Source organism: Python bivittatus, unplaced genomic scaffold (genome assembly GCF_059951505.1).
Source record: "Python bivittatus isolate LINGU-HERP-01145 unplaced genomic scaffold, Pbiv_v1 ctg000480_np1212, whole genome shotgun sequence".
NCBI lineage: Eukaryota > Metazoa > Chordata > Lepidosauria > Squamata > Pythonidae > Python > Python bivittatus.
Genome location: NW_028277075.1, coordinates 7,013,686 through 7,034,265, shown reverse-complemented (window position 1 = coordinate 7,034,265; position 20,580 = coordinate 7,013,686). Strand labels below are relative to the sequence as shown.

The 20,580-nt window shown below is 37.3% G+C and overlaps 1 protein-coding gene across 1 annotated transcript in view; it reads right to left on the bottom strand.

The window, feature by feature from the left end:
- CEP128 (centrosomal protein 128) overlaps positions 1 to 20,580 on the bottom strand; it is a 198,922-nt gene that overhangs the window by 12,106 nt on the left and 166,236 nt on the right. The window contains exons 21-23 of the mRNA XM_088145261.1: positions 4,746 to 4,820; positions 1,538 to 1,651; positions 10 to 112 (exon numbers count right to left, since the gene is read on the bottom strand). Coding sequence (XP_088001387.1) covers positions 10 to 112; positions 1,538 to 1,651; positions 4,746 to 4,820 — 292 coding nt within the window. The remainder of the gene's footprint in view (positions 1 to 9; positions 113 to 1,537; positions 1,652 to 4,745; positions 4,821 to 20,580) is intronic.

The window sequence follows — 20,580 nt, the reverse complement described above, 5'->3', positions numbered from 1 at the left end:
AATTCTTACATTCAGAGGTAGAAAGCAAGGAGCTGGTCATAAAGCTGCTGCTAGTTTGCTGGTTGGAAGGTACACTGTGGACAGCAGAAAAATCAGCTTTGGTTTTCTTATCCTGTGAGAGAGAATGAATTTTTTTCACATTGAAAAGGTTGATGTTGATATATTTCATTTTATCTTTTGTGATTAAAAATGGCCACAAGCCAGGTTATACCAATATGACAGAACTATTTTAAACTGATAAAAGTGTTTCAGTGTTCAGAACATAAATCTAATAGTTACCATTACATATAATTTCCTTCCAGATTGTGTGTCTTTGTCAACAACACTTAGAATTCTGGAAAAGGTCATCTTCTGTGTTTGCTGCTGGGAGTTCTGCCCCTTCTTGCTATAAAATGCACATAAACAGGAATTGGCCTCTCTGTTGTTCCCACGCAAAGTCCTTAAACTTGCAAAGTGGCATCCCGTGAATTATCTCCTTTGTTGCAGCATGAAATAAGCATTTGCAAATAAATAAATAAATGGGTCCAATAGATTTATTTCAGACTAAAGAAAACAAAAGCGTTTAAGAGCTAAATGCTTGACACTCTATTAATACAGTCTCCATGCTAACAGCGTAATCTGATCTTCCACCTTTCATAATTTAAAAGCTCCCAGTGCATTATCCTAAAAATAGATAATAGGCTTTTGACTTTTTTCCACTAGCAGAGAAGGATTTGACAAACATGGAAAAAAGTATATTGCGTGTGTGTCTGAACGAGGTAATGGTGTCGTCCCTAACGATGGGCAAGCCCTGACCCTGACCTAGAATGGAGCCAGTCTTTCTGAGCTTTCTTCGTTGATTCGGTATTCAAGTGAGATAGAACCCCCCTCTCCCTGCTGAATACCTCCAACATAGCAGGACATTTTAGTTGAAAAGAAAATAAGACTTTTCCAACAAAGCATAACAAATAGAGAAATTATTCTGTCTTTTCCATGTTTTTTCCATGAAGCTGATTGACAGTAGACTCTCCTCTACGTATCTTAGTGCTGCATGAAACAGTACTTTCCCCTTTTAGGAACTGACAACGCCATAGCTCCTATTTTCCATCAGTCTATATTGACTATGAGAGAGAAAGAAAAGAAAAAAAAGGAACCTTCCAATACAAAGGGTGAAAGCTCAGAATACCGCACATTAGGGGCAAGCATACAGAGAATGACTACGAATGTGGCTGTGAATTTGCCAAATTTCTGTTGGGCCCTGACTTTTGGAAGTCTTTGCTCTGGCCTTCTGGTGTCCTTCTATACTTCCAGTGACTAATGGAAATAGTTCCACTATGCCCCATCTATTAACTTATTAAGTTAAGTTGCCGTTGGAGACAGAACATTGACCTTTGGAAATCTTTGGCCTGACCTTGCAAGGCAAACTGACTCCTTCTAGCCAATTATTAAAATTGGCACATTGCTTCTATGATTATGCACTATCCAGAGTCCTAGCAATTAGAGCTAATTTCTTGAATAACTACATACAAAGAAGGGTTTGAAGAGAAGATAAACTTACTTGGAAGTTTTCAAGTCTGTGTTTTAAATCTTCCAGATGCTGCTGTAATGAGCCCACAAGCTCCTTGTATTTATTGTATCTTTTTTCGATAATTTCTTTCTGACTGTGAGAATTCTGAAATCAGAAACTTTTCAGATGAGTGAAATATTTATCACATAAATGTAAAAAAGGACCAAAGGATCCTTATGAGATAAAGAAGAATAAGATATGTCTATCCTGGGCCCCATTGGGCCTCAAAAGTGCCCCATCCCACTTAAATAAATAAGGTTATAAGATTTGGCCATTTAATATGCAATCTTAAGAGATTTCATGTGAGAATATTGACATTTTGTGATTTCTCATCAAAATCTCATAATGTTTGATGATCTTATGCTAGATTATGCTAGATTTGGGAAAGGGAGTACTAAATCATCAACTTTAAATAGCATATTCAAATGCTTAATACCAACAGATACTATATGGAATGTATTTCTAAAGAAATGTGTTTTAATAAAAGATTTGTAGATTTAGCAAGAACTACTTGAAAAGGCCTCTCTGGCTTGGTATCAATTTCCATCAGAAACCTCTCTTGGTGCTGGCTAGGCTCCCTGCTTTATGTATTTAAATAACTAACTAACTAACTAACTAACTAACTAACTAACTAACCAACCATAGAAAGCTGGGTTGCTGCAACCTCTGGTATATTTATTTGCAGTAATGGCTATGATGCTCACAAAGGTTTTAGTGGAATGGCAGAAAGCATCCAATCAGGTTAGTGTAAATCTGGTAAATGGATGTCTTGTGACTGCCAGATTCCACCCAGCAACCATCTTTTGAGCATATCCAGCCAGGCTTCCCAAAATTCCATATGTGCCTTCAGTCCCCCCAAATTGTTTGCTCTGCTGTACAGTGCCAAAGAACAATGCAAAGATTGGGGCAGTTGTTAGTTTCAGAGATCGGGTGATTTCTTGACAAACTAGGATGGATTTGGGACTATTTCTGCAGCAGACAGATTACAGGTCCAAAGATACACTGGCAGTTCTTGTTTTTCCTTGATGGTTTAGCTATGGATGGGTAATCTGGTCTTGGCAGGAATGAAAAGTTTTTATCTAAAGTTCTCCTCCCCAGTTTGTCTGAATGTCAGTTGTATTTTGCTGCTGAAGATCAGCCCAAACTTAAATCACCATGACTTACTAAAGAGGAAATGTTCTGGACTGTGCCAGTGAAATAATGTAAAAACACTTTTTTTTTCACTTTTCTTTTTTGGATAAAATGGCAATGGGATAGGAGAAACTGGTGGTTCGGAGAGAGGAGAATGGCCTGAGAGTCCACTGAGGCAGCATGATGGGATTTGCAGATATTCAGAACAGTAGTGGTAGTAGAAGCAGGGCTGAGTACTTGGGATTGAGTTCAGCAGGAATTCCAATACCTGCAGCTGCCATGTTGGCGTTGGATAAGAGTGGGAAGATTGATAGGTTAACTGGTGGTTGTTTGGGGGGGGCGGGTGTCAGTGGGGTGTTTGGGATGTATGGTGGCTGCTGGATGACTAAGTCAAAAACAACCAGAATGTAAGTGATTTACCTAGGCTTTAGTGGAGTCTGAGGATAGACAGTGAGAGTCCTTTGGAATATGGGTAAGGAACAGGGCTGAAAAGTAAAAGGGGCAGGGGAAGGATTATGATGGTAGAGAACAAATATATGGTGGTGGGCAGACAACTCTAAGGAAATGGACATTGGAGATCTGAGGCCAATCCTCACTTCCAGCCTCCTGGCTTTGTCTCAGGAGCCATGTGGCTGGGCCTTTGGGAGTCTTGGGCTCCAGCTACTACTTTTGAATACCTGGTATATCTGTAATGAATTTTCATCCATGACTTAATCATGATAGAGTGGACTTGGTTTGTATTACCAAGACCTAGATAGGTGAGATGGTGAGTGCTTTCCTCTCAAAAACGCGCCCATTCATATTTCATGGATGTATATGCCTAGAGAGGGGGCGGAGGGATGGCAGTTGCCATTCAGGAGGCTTTGCAGGTCACAAGGGACATTGTTTCACACATAACTGGATATCAGGGCTTATTTCTGAGGTTGGGCTCCAGAGACAAGCTGGGACTGCTACTGTACTGCTCTCCCTGCTGCATAGCTGCACACCTGTCTGAACTTCTAGACCTTACCACTGCATCAGCATTGGATTTTTCCAGGCTTATGATGCCAGGAGGCTTTATCATGCCTTCCCTAGGGAGGTGATTGGATGCACCTTGTGAGTTCATGATCACCATTGCAACCATGGAGTTGTCCCAGGATATCACAAGTCCAACTCATGGAAGACCACAACTGAGTCTGTTTTTTTGTCTCAGGGTAGATGTGTCATGATCTGACGGGGGGAACATTAACATCAGTCTCTTGTCATGATCAGATTACTCTCTGGTTTCTCTGGTGTTATTATGGGTTTTTTTCATGGGGGAGTGTTCTTATTCATATTGTATTTCAACCTAGATTATATATCAGGCAGAGTATAAGCCACTCAGAGTTGTTTTAGATTAGAATAAGCCTTAGTAAATAAACAAATAAGTACATTCATACATATTCAGTCTGCATTTTAAACATCTGACATGAATTTAATCCCCATCACTCAATACCAGTTTTATTCAGCCTAATGAACAAACATGACATTCCAACTGCTTTCCTATTGATTTTGCTGTCAGTTGCCTGATGAAGAAGTAATACTAGTTATGAGACTACAGGCATCCAAGGTGTCATCATGTGGGAAGCATGGCTTGAGGACTGAATGGCATTACATCTTAATAAATCAAACAAAATTTACCACTTTTCAAATAGTTTTCAAACAGCTAAATTATACTAATTTTTAAAAGGTTACCGAAATACTGTGAATAGATTAAAAACTGTGGCAGAGCGAGAAATATTTTCAGATTTTAAATTTATTAAACCTTAAAAACACCATATTGTTATGAGGCATTACAACGTGGTATTCAAATCAGGATGGAAGGACTCTACTTGGGAAATATCTTTTTAATCAGGATAAAAGAATGGTAAAGAAAGGAATTTGCTACAGAACAAATCTATTCAGGGTCATGCTAATATGTGAACACCCAAATATAGGGCTATAATATAATTGTGTTTTAGATATCATGCCTTAAGCATAATACTTTCCCCTATTGTGTAGAATGCTGTTAAATATTTTTCAAATGAAAGAGATCACATTATATTCTTACCCCAAAATCTCTGAAATCTTCAAGATTCAGTTTCTCAGGAACAGATTCCAGATGTTCTAAGGCCAACTGAGTACTCTGAAAAACATTGAGAAGTATTCAAAGGGCTGTATACATGATGGGCCTACACATGTGATATTACTGTTAACATTCATAAGATGGTAGAACAATAAATACTCTTGCAAAGGTTGAGAATGAACATGGATTGCATAATTAGACTAAAGTTGAGCATAAAGGGGCTGGTTTTAGACACACTTTCCTCAGTGTGGAAAGTGCACACTTCACATCAATTTGGGGGTACAATATTTAGACACTCTGATAGTGATTAAAATGATTATCTGATAGACTAGGAACACTCACAAGAACATTGCACTCATTATAAATAGGCTTCAATTACTCTTATTTATTTATAATAAATACAAATACAACACAGACCAGAACACATTATGTCAAAGGCTTTTTCCTCTTCATCTTTCATGTTTATTACATTTATTTTCTTTGATATATCCCGCAATGTAACTCAACTGAAGTGGCCACCCACAGTATGCCGTGGCTTCTTTGAACCACTGAACCTGTTGCACAATTCTAAACCACTGGAGGCTGGAAGCCCAGAAGAGCCAAACCCAGGCTCAATCCAACACAAGGCAGAGGGCCCTTCACTGAGTACAGAGGAGAGGCTAAAGCTCCACCAAACCTAGGGAACATAGGTCATTGTAGATTCAAGCTCAAAGATACTGCACACTATTAAAGAATAAGGTCTTTGCAGGTCAAGGATTACGTACACAAAGGACCCTATTCCCAAGGAGAAATTCCTTCTGAATATTCAAATCATTGCCCATTGTAGTGAAGATATGATCCCCAAATCTCTGACTTATAAGCTCTCAGTTCAGAACAACCATGCTGGTCTCTAGATTTTAACTTTAGTGTAGCTCTGGCACTTTTTAATGTACTGAAAATTTGACTTTATATTAGATTTTGCTTTTGGACAATAAATTCATATTTGATGCCTCAAAGCTTTATTTGAGCTTGTTAATTAATTTAATACCATCTAATAACAATCCTACAATTGGTATATGATCAGTTATAACATAAAAATATATTAAAAACAAATATATAGATATAGATATAGATACAGATGATATAGATATAGTGTGTGTGTGTGTGTGTGTGTATGTATGTATGTGTGTGTGTGTGTGTATATATATATATATATATATATATATATATGCAGTGTAAAACCCAACAACACATAAGATAAAAATCAAAAGCACAGTAATAATGGCAATAAAAGTAGCATCAAAGCACAATATATAGCAACAAAATATTAACACCCTGAAACAACAAAATGGTTCTTAAAGTGCCATGGAAATTAAGAAAGACATCACCTGGCACTGAATATATAATAATATATAGTAGGCACCATGTAGGTCTCTCTGGAGAAGGCATTCCACAGATGGGGCACTATCAATAAAAAGCCCCATTTCTATGTCCTTCCATACAATTATTATATTCATCCTCCAAAGCTTCAGAATCATTTTCAAAACACCCTGCAATTATCCTCTACACCAACATCATCCAAAAGTTGAGAACTCCTTGTGGGCTGACAAATGCTCTCTTAACAGAACTTTAAAAAAAAAATGTGAGTAGTCATTTGGAGGGATAAAGCCACTCCACTACTCAGTTAGAAAAACTGTTGTAAGGATAATATAGCATTTCAACATCTCAATTCAGAGCTCAGGAGAGATGGGGTGAGACTTCCTCCCCAGGCAAAACTGCCTGTCCTCAAGAGATGGTTAGGAAGCACATAGGGAACATAAATAAATTTAAGTCTTCAGGACCAGACCAATTACATCTGAGAGTCTTGAAGAAGGTTTGGGTATTATCTCAGAGCCTCTCTCTGTGATCTCTGAAAAATCATGGTGGATGGGGATAATGCCAGAGGACCGGAGAATGCTAAATGATGTTCTTGGATCCTAAAATGGGAAGAAAGAGGATCAGGGTAAATACAGAACAGTCAGCTTGCCAGATAAAACTGGAACAGATTATCTAGCAGTTAGTTTGAAGGCATGTCTGTCTGTCTTTCTTGCTTGGTGGACATTCCCAAAGGCTCTAGGAACTCACAATGATAACATATAAAACAACGGCTCCCAACCCCCAATACATGTAAAAATATTTTTAAAAAATTAAAAAATGCAAACACCATCCACCTCTGAACCCCACCTTCATTACAACACACCTAAGCAAAATTAAACAGGTAGGTCTTTTCAATTTTTCTAAAGCACAAGAGGGACAAAGTTGATGGAATCTTCACTGACAGAGAGTTCCCAAGAGTGGGGCAACTACAGAAAACTTCTACTTTCAAGGCCCTGTCAGGTGACAACCCTGTAGAGATGGGGACCTGGAGAGAGTTGCCCCTATTTGATCTGGTTGGATAAACAGATTTATTTATTTAAAACGTTTGTATAGCCACCTGTCTTAAATCCAAACTCTGGATGACTCACAACCAAAGAATAAAAGAATATATACAAACAATAAAAACCAAGAACAATAAAACCAAGAACAGAAATGCCTGGTGCCACAAATGAACTTCCTCAATGTAGCCCACAGTGTTCTCCTCACACCTCAGCTTTCTGGAAGGTTAAAAGGGTAGGGTGGATCTAAAGGGGGAGGATGTTTTTAGGGCAGGGACTGCAACAGAAAAGGCACACTTCCTAGGTCCCACAAGATGGCAACATTTAAGGGAAGGGATTTGGTGCAATGCATTCAACAATAAGTCTCACATGAAATCCTAGTGGAGAAGCCAGTGTGGTATTCTGGTGAAGGTATTGAACTAGGAGTGGAGAAACCCAAGTTCAAGTTCAGCCTGAGCCATGGAAGCTCACTGGGTAACCAATCACTCTGTCTCAGTTCAAGCTACCTTACAGGGTTCTTCTGGGGAAAAGCAGAAAGAGAGAGAAGTATGCATGCCACTTTGAGCTTCTGGATGAAAGGTGGGCTACAAATCAAATAAATACATAAACAATGAATTCCCAACAAATGTACGTCAATAGCCCCATAACAAGTTGGAAGGAAGTGTTGAATGGCATACTTAGGCACTATGCTGTTCAACATATTTATAAATGACTTGGATGAGGGTTAGAAAATATGATTATCAAGCTAGTTGACACAAAGATGGTGGGGAAGAAAATAGCAAAAACCTTAGAGAAACCTTAGAGGAAAAGCTTCAACAATGGGCATAAACCAGCAAGGTGCATTTCAACAGGGACAAATGCAAAGTCTTACATTTGTTTAGGAAAAGTGAAAGATGCATATAGGATTAGGCGGGGGGGCACCCCTATGGAGCAACAGTATATGCAAAAAGGATCAGGGTGTTTTGGTGGATCATACACTGAATATGAGCCAGCAGTGTGATATAGCTACAAAACAATAACAACAACGACCCCTAGGTTGTATCAGCATACATACAGTGTCAGACTCAAGATAAGTCATCATTCCACTCTATTTTTCATTGGTCAGATCACACCTGGACAATTGCACCCAGTTCTGGGCACATCTCCAGAGGACAGCAACCTAGATGGTAAGGGGCCTGAGAGGAAAAACATGCTGGCTGGGGAATACTGGGAGTTGAAATCCACATGTCTTAAAGTTGCCGAGATTGAGAAACACTGGTCTAGATGATCACCAAGGTACCTTTCAAACCTTACATTTTCTGATTCTGTGATTCTAAATTGCATTTGCAGATGTTCTGTTTCTACTACAGCTAAGTTGCCAAAGTCAGACAATGATGTGGAAAAAGGGATATATTTTAAGGGACGTATTCAGGAATGACATAAAACAGCTTTGCAGATGCCCTCTGATAGCCACCAACTTTATTTCATTGAGTAGAAGACCCTGGAGAAGGACCTGAGAAGTAAATTTGGATTTGGCTTTTTTTTTGTCCATGAGTTGTTGAAGTCTGGCATTATTGACTTTATTAATAACTTTGTTACATCATAAACTAGCTACCCCTGAAACAGGACAAATGCTGATATTGGATCTATTGTAATAGTGATGTGCTTTATAATCATCCTAGTTAACATATTCAGGATAGATAATTGAAACTAAAAGATTAAAAAGGGTCCAAACGTTTGAAGTAGAATAAACAAAATATTCGAGTAGAACAAAAGTGTCAATAACTTCATTCCCATCAAAGGATGGCAGCTGCTTATGGCTATTGATTCTGAATTCATGTTTGCCTTCCCTTTTGCCAGGATTTATATGAGTTTTCTGTGTGTTACCTGAGTTGTGGTAAAGAGCTAGGTGTGCAGGGAAAAACTGACAGTAGCTCAGTTAAAGTTAAAGGTCTGGGCCTCTCTGCTCTTTTTGAGTGGAAATAAATGCTCCAGGATAATTGACATATTCTATATACTTGATTCTAAACACTGGGATCATTTTTACAAAAAAAAAAAAAAAAAAAATGAAGCTCATAATGCTAAAGAGGGTAAGTTAGATTCATAAACATGCAAAGTGGAGTCAGTTATAGTAATTATAATTTTGGCAGTGAACAGAGGTAAATTTCTTTGAAGAACTTACAGTGATTCACTGAAATTGGCTTACATATTAGCTGGACACCCCACCCCACCCCCAAATCCTTATGCTACTATCAAATTAATTTACATGCACAGAAAATGATGGATAACAACAGTAACTTTAAAAGAACCAGAACGTTCAGAGGAAAATGGTTATATCTCACATTTACTACTTTCAAAAGTGTTTTGATTGATAATCATACTAAAAAGTGCACTGAAAACAAACAACAACCTAAAAAAAGAATCACTACAGAACTCATTGTTCCATTGCAGGTAAAATAATGTGCTTTTTAGCAAAACAAAAGCTAAAGATTAGATTAAAATATTTAAGCTTCACACTTGGATCTTTATACCATTAGCATAAGAAGAATTGATCAACAAAACCTAATGAATACATATTCCCTATAAAATTCCAGGCATTTTATCATATATTTATTAAAACTACACCTTGCAAAATATCCTTAGCTGTATTTTAAAATATTCAAGGAAGAGCTTTCTTAGAGGATGCTTCTCTACCTTGTTTTTTGCAAGCTAAAAAATTGCTTGGAGGTGTCTATCAATGTCTGTTCCTCATTAAATTGCTCACTTCTGCATCTCTCCCACAAAGAAGTGCACTCATTTATATTGTATGCTTCATTTATAGTGGCCTTATGTTCATCAAAGCCTTGATTTTCCACTCCATTAATTTATGATGAGATGTATGGTTTGCTACTTCTTCCCAGAGTCATTTGTGGCCCTGGTCTTTGTAAGGGCTGGAAAAGGTTGAGAGATATCTGAAAGAGACAGCAGATTCTCAGCAGGTCTTCCTCTGCAGCCTTCAGCCACAGAAAAGTTAACGGTGTGAAACAGAACAAGGGACTGAAATGCTCAGCAGTCACCTTAAGGAGCAATATGTTTCAGGGACATTCTGCCACATTAAAGGAACTGCAGAGCACATGATTTCCAAAGAACCACTCCATTTTAAATGTTTTTCTTCTACCTTCATCACATACATACACAGATGACAAGAAATGAAATCCATTAAAATTTGAATTTGATTGATACTTTATTTTCTCCAAAAACAGTCATGTAATATTACTCTGTCTCTGAGTGCTGACTTATATTTGTTCTACACTAAATGAGCAATGGGTGTTCATGAGCTTGTCTACACAATTCACAGTTTTCCAAGTTGTCAAAGGCATTGAGTATAGTACACAACTTAGAATTTTCTGTTTCATGTGTCTAAAATTTTAAATGTGCTTCCAGAGGAGAACGTCTGTTTCATTGCAGTCCAAACAACTAAAGGCTTGTCTTCAGGCTTGCTACACCAGTGCCAATGGCTAAGTATCAGCACTGTGATCTGGGTGGAAAATAGCTGCCAGGTTAATATTCATTTCATTTAGAAAGCATCTGAAAAACTTTAGTGTGATTCATGAGCATGGTTGCAGGAATAGATTTTTTGCTCTTGTTATGACAGGCAAGAAGACAACATAAACTACACTACAATAGTTTTGCTGGCTATGAAGATGGGTAGAGTGGGGGTGGAAGGACAGGCAAACAAAAGCCTGAAAGCCAAGGAACGGGAAAAAAATGTAATTTCAGCTGACCTGTAGAAAAACAACAATAATTTACTGACACATACAATAATCTCCTAAATTAGATTCAAGTACCATATTAATATTATTAATGATGGGGGTTTTCTCTATTAAAAGAAAGAGGTTTAGTCATGCAGAACAAAATGCTAAAAAGGTTGGCGAGAACACCTGACATAGTGAGCAATTAAGTACTGCTAATTATTGCCCAGAAACTGCAAACTATGTGCTATAATGCATACACTACAACTAATCCAGAAGAGAACAATCATGCCTGTCTGCTTGTTATTTAACAGGGGGCAAAGGACAAAGATAAAGCTGATAAGGGTCAACCAACTCCAGTTGGACCAACAGAAGCAGCATTTAGTTAAAAGTGCACCCTTCCATCATGCAGTGACTGCTATTAATCTCATTTTCCTAATATAAATGCTTATTTACACTCTAAGAGGTGTTCTATGTTCTCAGAGAGAATGATAAAACAAGGTACTTATTTTCCATTACTTCATATAACCCCCCGGATGTTTAAAGAGCATGTGAACAGTTAATCCTTCTTATATTGATGCATTTGCAATGATAGGCAGCTCTAGGTTGTCTCTCAGGACAGATCTAAATCAAAGATGCTACTTTTTATTTTTAGTCTTGAAGCTACAGTGATAAACACAAACTCAAACACCCATACCCAGACTAGGGAAACAAAAAGTTTGCAGTTTCTCCTACAAGGACTTCCTAAGCTGAGTAAGAACAGGTTGTTTACCATTAATAGAGGTGCTTTAAGTGATAACACATGTATTCAGAGATACAGATTCAATATCCACAGTATGCTGAAGCCCTATTAGGAGTCTTCTATAGCTGAGGTTCAGGATGACAAATATGCCTTTAACTTTGCATGCTTTGGTAACACTCCTACTCTCTTCTCAGTTTCTTTGGACTAACGAATCAGGATAATTTAGGAACCAGGATAACTACCAAAGCAGGAACCTGAGGATGGGAAAGAGGGCTGATTGTGATCATGCAAAGATCCACAGCTACTAGTAATCACATGTTCATCATCATAGTGTGTACCACATATATGGGTAAGTAGCAAGTACAGTATATTTGAGAGCAGTAGGTAAGTGTCCTGTCAGGCTAATATGAAAGACAACATTGCACCACTAAAGAAATATCTTCTTTGGCCTGAAAATCCTATATATAATACCTTATAAATATCTGGGGACAGAATCAAGTTGCTACCCAACAGAGAGGCTGCCGAAGTAGAGACAGCATGCATAGAATGCCTATGCATAGTAGCTGCTGCTGTTGAGAGAGAGGCAATAATGACTTAATTCACTTGGATTAAGCAAAAACTGAATGACTCTTCCTCAAGACCTCTTAATACATAAATGTATGTATGAGCTGCAACATGAGTTTGTGTAATACAGAATACCAAATTCCTGTGGGCATCCCAAGAATGAGAGGAGTGTTCCATACCTGAGGATGGGGAGGTGAAAAATGTAAGAACTAAAATGGAATTCAGAAATGCTCTTTGAAAGGAAGACAAGACCAGATCATAAAACCACCTTCTCTGGATAAAATTGTACATATTAGAAGATATGACTGACATGACATACGCCAAACCCAGATCAGATGCCAAACCTTATGACAGATTCATAGCAATCCACTGCCTCCGGACAGTGAGTTATCTATAATGTTTCCCAATTTATTCCAATATGTCTCAATGATGATAATGCATTAAAGAAATTGTAGAAGTAGAGTGCAATCCCAATTCAAGTTGTGAGCGCTATCTATCCAATAAGAGACTGAAAGACCCATATCAAGAGATATAGTTGCAAGCTTTACAAGTCCATGCCAAGAAAGAACAAATGAATTACCAAAATACCAACCCTGGAGGACAGCACTTGAATGCTGGCATGTGGAACTCCTGCCATGGTTGCTGCCATGAGACCAAGCAGCTTTCATATAGTGTGAGCCCCAGCCCATAAACAAGACACTAAGAATCCTTTGTGAATGGACAAACACCCTGTAACAAAGAAGGAAATCTCTTGTTGCTACCAAGTCTAGCTGGGCTCCTATGTACAGCACAATCCAAGAAGGTATCAGAGAAAAACTGTTCTGGCTCTCTATCAATCTAAGATTGTTTAGAGATGGAGGATATTCTGAAAGTGACTTTAAGAGCAATATCTCAACAATGCCGCCAAGAGCCATGTCAATGTAGATGCCTAACAGATAAATTTCAGAAGGAGTCTGGTAGTACCTTTTCAGACTAACAAATTTTATTAAAAGGCAATAAGCATTTGTGCCTTTACCTAAAAAGTGTAAGTCTGAAAAGGTGCTACTAGATTCCTTCTGATTTTTCGCTACCAGAGACTAACATGGCTCTCCTCCTACGATGTCTAACAAAGATGTGCAATGATTATCACTATGCACTTGGTAAACACTCTTAGAAAGATTGACAAAACTAAATGCAAGAAGATTGGTAAGATGTATTGACCAGTGGAAAGTGAAGGCACCTCCTGTGTAGTTGAATTAATATGTGGCAGTTGACACCTCTGGAATCTATTGAGGCAAACCCAATTATTTTATGGAGCAGTGATATTCTTAAATGTGGCCATCTAGAATTTTGGGGCTTGGCTCTCCTAATTGAGGCTGCAGGAGTCCAAAATTGGCCACATTCCTCTACTGATTTTTCTAATGAGAAAGTTCTAATAAACAAAATGAATGTGAACATGGATGGAGGAATGAATTCAATTACTCCTTTGAAAAGTAAAGCTGCAACTACCTTTAGTAATGGTTTTGTAAGTTGAGAAACATGATAGATGCCTAGAAGTGATAGAGTCCAGAATTCTAATGAATACCTATGGATATTATCATCATGGACCATGAGCCTATAGCATGGATTCCTATGCCTAAAGATGACTTGCAAGATGGAGACCAGAGGAGGATGACCCATGGAACAACCCCTAGACTGTAGCTGGATCATTACACTCTACTTGCCATATGATAGTTGGTTTGAGCTGAAGCCACTGAAATCAGGACTAGGAGTATTGTTGTTGATTATCAAGGCTTATTTCTATGCGAAGAGGTGTGTGTTTCATTTTCTGCTTCCATTCTATAATGTTTTGTGTCCACTGACTGAAAACGCCCTTGCCATTAAACTGCAGATCTCTACTGGTAGAAACAGGCACGGCATCAAAGGGCAATCACCCCAGCAAAAGCAGTGAGGATATAATTATGCTAAAAGGTATTAATATGCTGTTTGGAGAACTGAGAAGTCTCAGCAAAGAAGTTAAATCTGTGTAATGCTCTGATAGATGTGGCAAAAAGGAGATGTGGCCATCTTTTTCCAAAAGAAATGTTAAGAGCTGAGACGTACTTGGTGATTTGTAATATGAAACAGAAATACAGATGCTGAATAGGAATGGCATCTCATTACATCCCATTTGCAGCCCTCTTTATCTGTACGGAACTGTATGGAACTCTGCATTAGATTTTCCTTATACAGGTAGTCCCTGGGTTAAGAACGCCTGGTTTACAGATGACCCACAGTTAAGAACAGAGCCTATTGTAGCAAAATTTGAGTTAAATACACAATGATTCAAGTTAAATACACAATGGTTCAAGTTAATTACACAATACTACTTACACAGTATTATACAATAATACTGTTCCAGCTTACATATGAATTTGACTTAAGGACAGACCTTGGGAACAGAACTCATTCTTAAACTGGGGACTACCTGTACCATGCTAATTTAATGCTGAATATTGAAACAAAAATTACTTTCTTGAAATTTATACAGCATCTTGTCTACTTTGAAGTGGGAAGCATAGAGTCTAGCTTCTTCAATGAATCCCTTGCCAATTTCCCATGAATCCATTGTCAGGTAGGAAGCACCACTGAAGTACAGGCTTCTGAGTGAAGAAACTGAAAGGTTTATCAATGAGAAAAGGAGACTGTTGAACCTGTAGACCAACTGCTTTAGGCATATGAAGCAGCTGTTCTGCATGGGCTTTGTTGGAAGGTAACCCTAACTGATTTCCAATCTGAAGAAGGAAAAAAAACATCAAAGGATTCTCAGAGACAAGTTCTTCTGATTCCAATGACTAATCCTTATGGACTGACTGCATGTCTGTGTTAATAACTGTCTTGGTATTGGCCTGTGGCGTTACATGTGATACCAGTACTATGTAGCACAATTGGCACTCCAGCAGCAGATTAAAAAAGCCAGAAGGAGCCAGAAAAGTTATAACAGGCTATATAGTAGTACAGTGGATTACAATATGAACTGATCTTGAAGATAGTGCAAAACAGTTCCTCTCACTGATAGAGATACACTGAGGCAAAAGGAGAGAAGGATATTGATATTAAACACCAGAACTCCCATCTGTGGTACACACCATAACTTCTGCAGCATTCATTAATCTGGAATCAGTCTCCTACCTCCCTTCAGGTGGTAGGGAACCATTCCCTAGTCCATAATGGAAGCCTGGAGAAATGATACTGATGCTCAACACTGTACATCATTCCTGAAGATCTGAGACATAAAAGAATAAGGACTCTGTGGACACATTACTGATCACACCTATAAGAATCCCTGGACTGATGACTGGATTGCTTTCAATGAAGTGTGGGTTGTTGGTTCCCATATATTATGCTAAACGTGTAGGTCCATATTTCACATGAATGATGCAACCTTGTCAATCTGCCATCCTTAGAACTGGCAATGCCAGTAATGAAAGGAGTGCCAGTATCAGAATACTGTGTCTTCTGCTGTACAGATCACAGATATTACCTCAGATTTATTGGTCCTAATAGTTTTTTAGAAATTCTCTCCTTTCATCTGAAACTCAGATGAGAGGGAGGTTTCTTCCTTTGGCCCAAGAAGGAATAAACTATACAGAACATCCTGGGACAGGCAGACTAGTCTTTTCTGAAGGGAAGGAGAGTGGAATTGATTTGGAAAGCCACTGCAAGAAACTCCATTAGTACTGTAACAGAGCTATGCCAAAATTGGAGAAGATCCAAAGCATGTTGAGACTGAAGGCAATTGCTAAGAAATTAGAAGGTCTAGTTCCCTTCAGTGCTTATTTCCAAAGGAATATCTACACATAGGAAAATCAATTCATGCATGTCTGGCAACGGCTTTGAGAATCCATTTTGTTCCTCTTGCCCAAACAGACAGTAGAGCAAGTAACCATCAACAGGTAGTAATTTGAAATGACAAGCACACTTGCAAAATAGCACTTAGATAAGGTGGTGAAAAGCATAAAAGCAATGCCTGCATCTTGTCACACCAATAATTCCTCCAGTCTTTCTCTGTTGTTTGTTTTTTATCCTCCTATTAAAGAGAAAAATGAAAATAAAATTAAATATAACTATTCTTTGTGCTTAATCGAAAACTTGGAAAATTTGCTGTAGTGGCTGAAAAGGAACTGAGGATAGTGTGGGAAGATCAACTGGGAACATAGGTAGTTGAGGTGTATTTGTCACCCCAAACTTCTCACCTACAGAAAGCTTCAGCACAGGTGAACAATCCAGAGGTGTAATATGCAGAAATGATGAAGAATATAAACTGACATTTGTAGACCATGGGTATTTTAAAAAAATTGGAAAAGTTTTGGGGCGCAGCTAAGTAATCCCTTAGGTATAAAGGGATTCAAAAGATAAGGAAGCATGCCCATAATTTACAGTGACAGCAACAGACAGTTACTTATAACTTGGCTAGGAGCTGTAATGTTAAAGGCGATCCAAGAAAGATATCTTTCAAACTAACTGTGGTTATACATCAAATATAACATCAGAGTGACAAAAAGTGCCAATACTCAGGTTCAAAACAATTGTTTAAAAGTTTCTGCCGATATACAGTAGAACAAAAAGAGAACATAGCAAAATTTCTTTCACAAAGGTATTACCTAAATACCAGCAATCTGGAAGAAATGCAAGAGTATATCCATTTTTTTCTGCACATCAACTCACTCATTTTTCTTTTCTCAAATTGGCATTAAAATATATGGTATGCTAAATTATAGAAATAGGATAGGAAAACAAATAATGTTATATTCTACAGATCTGATCTTTTCCATAAGGGCAGATATAAGAATTAAGGGAATTTTTCATGAAATGAACCTCAAGAATTGCTAAAGCATCTACTGTATTCTTAGTTCCATTAAAGAACTTCAGAGGAAAGTGGGGGGAGGGGGGGAATCAGGGAATATTCACATTAAATGGCATACTAAGGAATTGCTATTGGATATTACAGCTAAATTAAATTGTATTGCTATACTGTCCAATATTGAATTGTCTATGTGTTTGGTGAGAAATGACTTAAAGAGACAAACTCTAAAAGAAAAGCTATATGATGAGATTTGACCCAAAAGAAGACCCCGAGACTATGTTGGAAACAAAGATAAGAAACAGTTTACTGTGATTTAGCCTGCTTAGACTAGGCAGTTTTGTTTTTAGTAGAGGGACAAACCTAAAATCTAAAAAACTGGAACTTTGAGCTCCAGGAATAACAATTTATTCTATTCTGTTAAATATGTTTTACCTTTGTTCAGATTTGAATGGCCATTTGGCATGGAGTTTTCCTCACAACAGATAAACATCTAAGGGGAAAATGGGTCTTTATAGCAATTTTTTGGGCATGCATTTTTAAAAATTTCTTTCTTTTTTGTTTCACTGTGTTTGTTTCTGTTTATTATTTTGACCAAAAGGCTTAATGTGAGTGTTTGAAAGAAAACAAATAATACAGAGAATGTTGATTTAATCAAGAGAACTTTCATTAATAACATGACATGCATCGATAATTAAATGAGAATTTTTAATTAAATTATAAATTGATGAACTTACATTTTGTTCAATAGGTAATCCACTTTAAGGAATATACACATAGACATGCAAGCATGGAAAAATTATAATTATTTCCAGAAAAAAAATAGTAATGATGAAAAAAATGGATGACAAATTGCAAGAGCGGAACAAAACTAGCTTCATAATGGTAAAGATGGCCACTGATGAGACAAGGCCAGAAAATAAACAACAAATGGCACAGTGAACTGGAAAGGATTTAGAGGAGGAAAAGCAAAAGCAACTGAAAATAAATATGTTCATAAATTTTATAAATTACAGGAACACAAATTTGACAAATTGAAATTCCATTTGCAGGACTCCAGTTCTTTAGTTAGAGATTAGAACCACATGCATAAAATCACCTGATCATGCATATCCACAACAATATACTAATTCAGTATATTCTTTGCCATGTAGGATGCAGAAAGGGAACTCCACTCAAGAGAGTTGAGATTGCTTTAAAAAGCAACTTCCAAATGAGATGGAGAGCTGATCGCAAAGAGTAAGAACACAGAATGAAAAATGCACTTATATGAAGAAACCCTAGAAAACTAAGAAAAACAGTTCAATGCCAGAAAGTGCCTAGAAAATATAAAACCAAGTTTTATTATGTCTAAGAGTGTATGAGAGCTGAGAGAGTAATGGTAGAACTTGGTATGTGTATTAGAATCTGAATTGAGTACTATCATATAAAAAGTTGTACGGATTAGCCTTAAGCAAAATAGTTAAACAAAATAAACATTACTTTTAGAACATTTTAAAATAAACATAAAATAAAATAAACTTGGAATCCGAAGAATGAAAAGAACTGCACACCAAAGTAGCAATTGTCAATCTGCAGTCCAGATATCTTTGAATGTGATAAAACAGATTTTAATGATGTTACCAGTCTGGCTTCTTTTTCATGTGTAAATAAATGTTATTTCCTTTTCTCACCAGGCCCAAGGATTCTGTAAGATCTAGGGTACCCATAATGGACAAATGATTGAAAAGTCAAGGTTCTGTGTAACCTTCAATTAAGGAGGGACTGCTTGTGGTAATGATGTCTATCTCCTGAGGCAACAGGTTAGAGACCAGAGTATTTACTGATAATAAGAATATTTTGGTAAGATAAGAAACATTCATGATGTAGAGCCAGGTGAATTATTAGAAAAAAATGCCTAAAAGAGAATATATTGATGAAACAGTAAAAAGATTGTGAAAAAACAATAATAAACTTTCCACAGCAAGATTTTGGATATACAGTGAGACTAGAAATGTCCACTTTTAGGGCTAGCTCCAAATTGATATAAACATCTGAGCACTTCTGATCACAATACCTAGCTTTCTCTTTCTCTTTCCATTTTTTCCTCCTGTCTGCCTTCTGGTTTGTTTGTTTGTTTGTTTTTCCCTTTTTTTGGCTCTGGTGGATACTAGAAGATCTTTGGCTTCCTGAGTGAATACATTAGATTTGTAGCTGATACTAAAATGATATAACATTTAGAATGGCTAGGAAATTTAGAATGATAGTATGCTGGAGGTAGTTTTATGACAGAAGATCAAATACAGGGCCAGACTCACTCGCACTCACTCACTCACTCACATTCTCTCTCTCTCTCATTTTACTTTTATTTAAGTTGTAATATTTGTTCTGCTTTGTTATGTATTTAAATTCACGTAATCCTTTTTTCATATTATATTGTCATGTTTAATACACTGTAGAGATGTGCATGCTTCAAAAATGATTCAGAGGAAACACTTTAGAACCTTCACAAGTGCAGCATTAAAGCAGTCCATTTTTTTTTTTAAGTCTTCAACCTAAGGCTGAAAAAAACATGCCACTGCTTTAAGGAATGTGACTGCTCCAGCTGTGGCACCTACAGCCATGCATTCCTAATGGGAAATTATACTCTGGGCTGAAGACTGGAGTATGCTATAGCTGTAGCATTGAGGGAAAAAAAGGGGGAACCATGAGAGAGAAGGCGGTCCTGCCCCAAATATGTAAACTCTGGAGGGTTCTGAACAGTATTCTGTGCATAAGGAGAACCCACTGGTTTCTTTTGTAATAGAAAAAACTGCATACAAAGCAGAGGTATTATTGCAGTTTTACAAGTTCTAAATAGAACATGAACAAGGGGAGATAACATCTAATAAAAATGTTAGTGTCCTAATATTTTATTCTGCAAATTCAGTGCACTTTGAGAAGGGGAAAAATCTAAGTATAAGAAACATTTTAATTTATTTAGGAATAAAATGTTTAAACATCTATTTGCTGGGAGAGTTCTTAAAATACTATGCAAGACGCAATGTATTTGGTGCCTTTTGCATTGCAATACTTCTGACTGCTATGTACGCAAATCTGAATGAATACACACACACACACACACACACACACACACACAGACTGACTTACATATGGACATAATAGTTTTAGAAACAGTTGCAAAGACCGAAAATAAGCTATTCTTTAAAATAACATTATATACTATTTACATCCCACTCCTAAAATAACCATTCTCCTACCTAGGGATCACACTACTGTACACATGTATTTCAGAGTTCCTAATTCTGAGACAGAGAAACTAAAAATAATTTCTTTAAAAATATCCCTATGCTGTTTACAAAAAATCACAGATTCTTTTCATACCTGGAAGGAAACGGACAGCATCTGTACCAGTTAAAGAGTTGCATAAGGCTTTAGTTCTCTGCTATTTATAAAACATGTTCATATCATATGTAACATCAGGAGGCAGTGTACAAATCTGGATAACTTATATATAAAGCAGTTACAGTGAGACCACATAGTTAAGCAGCCAATAAGAAAGACATCTATCAAACAGGAAGAAAATGCAAAGCATTTTTAGAAGATATTC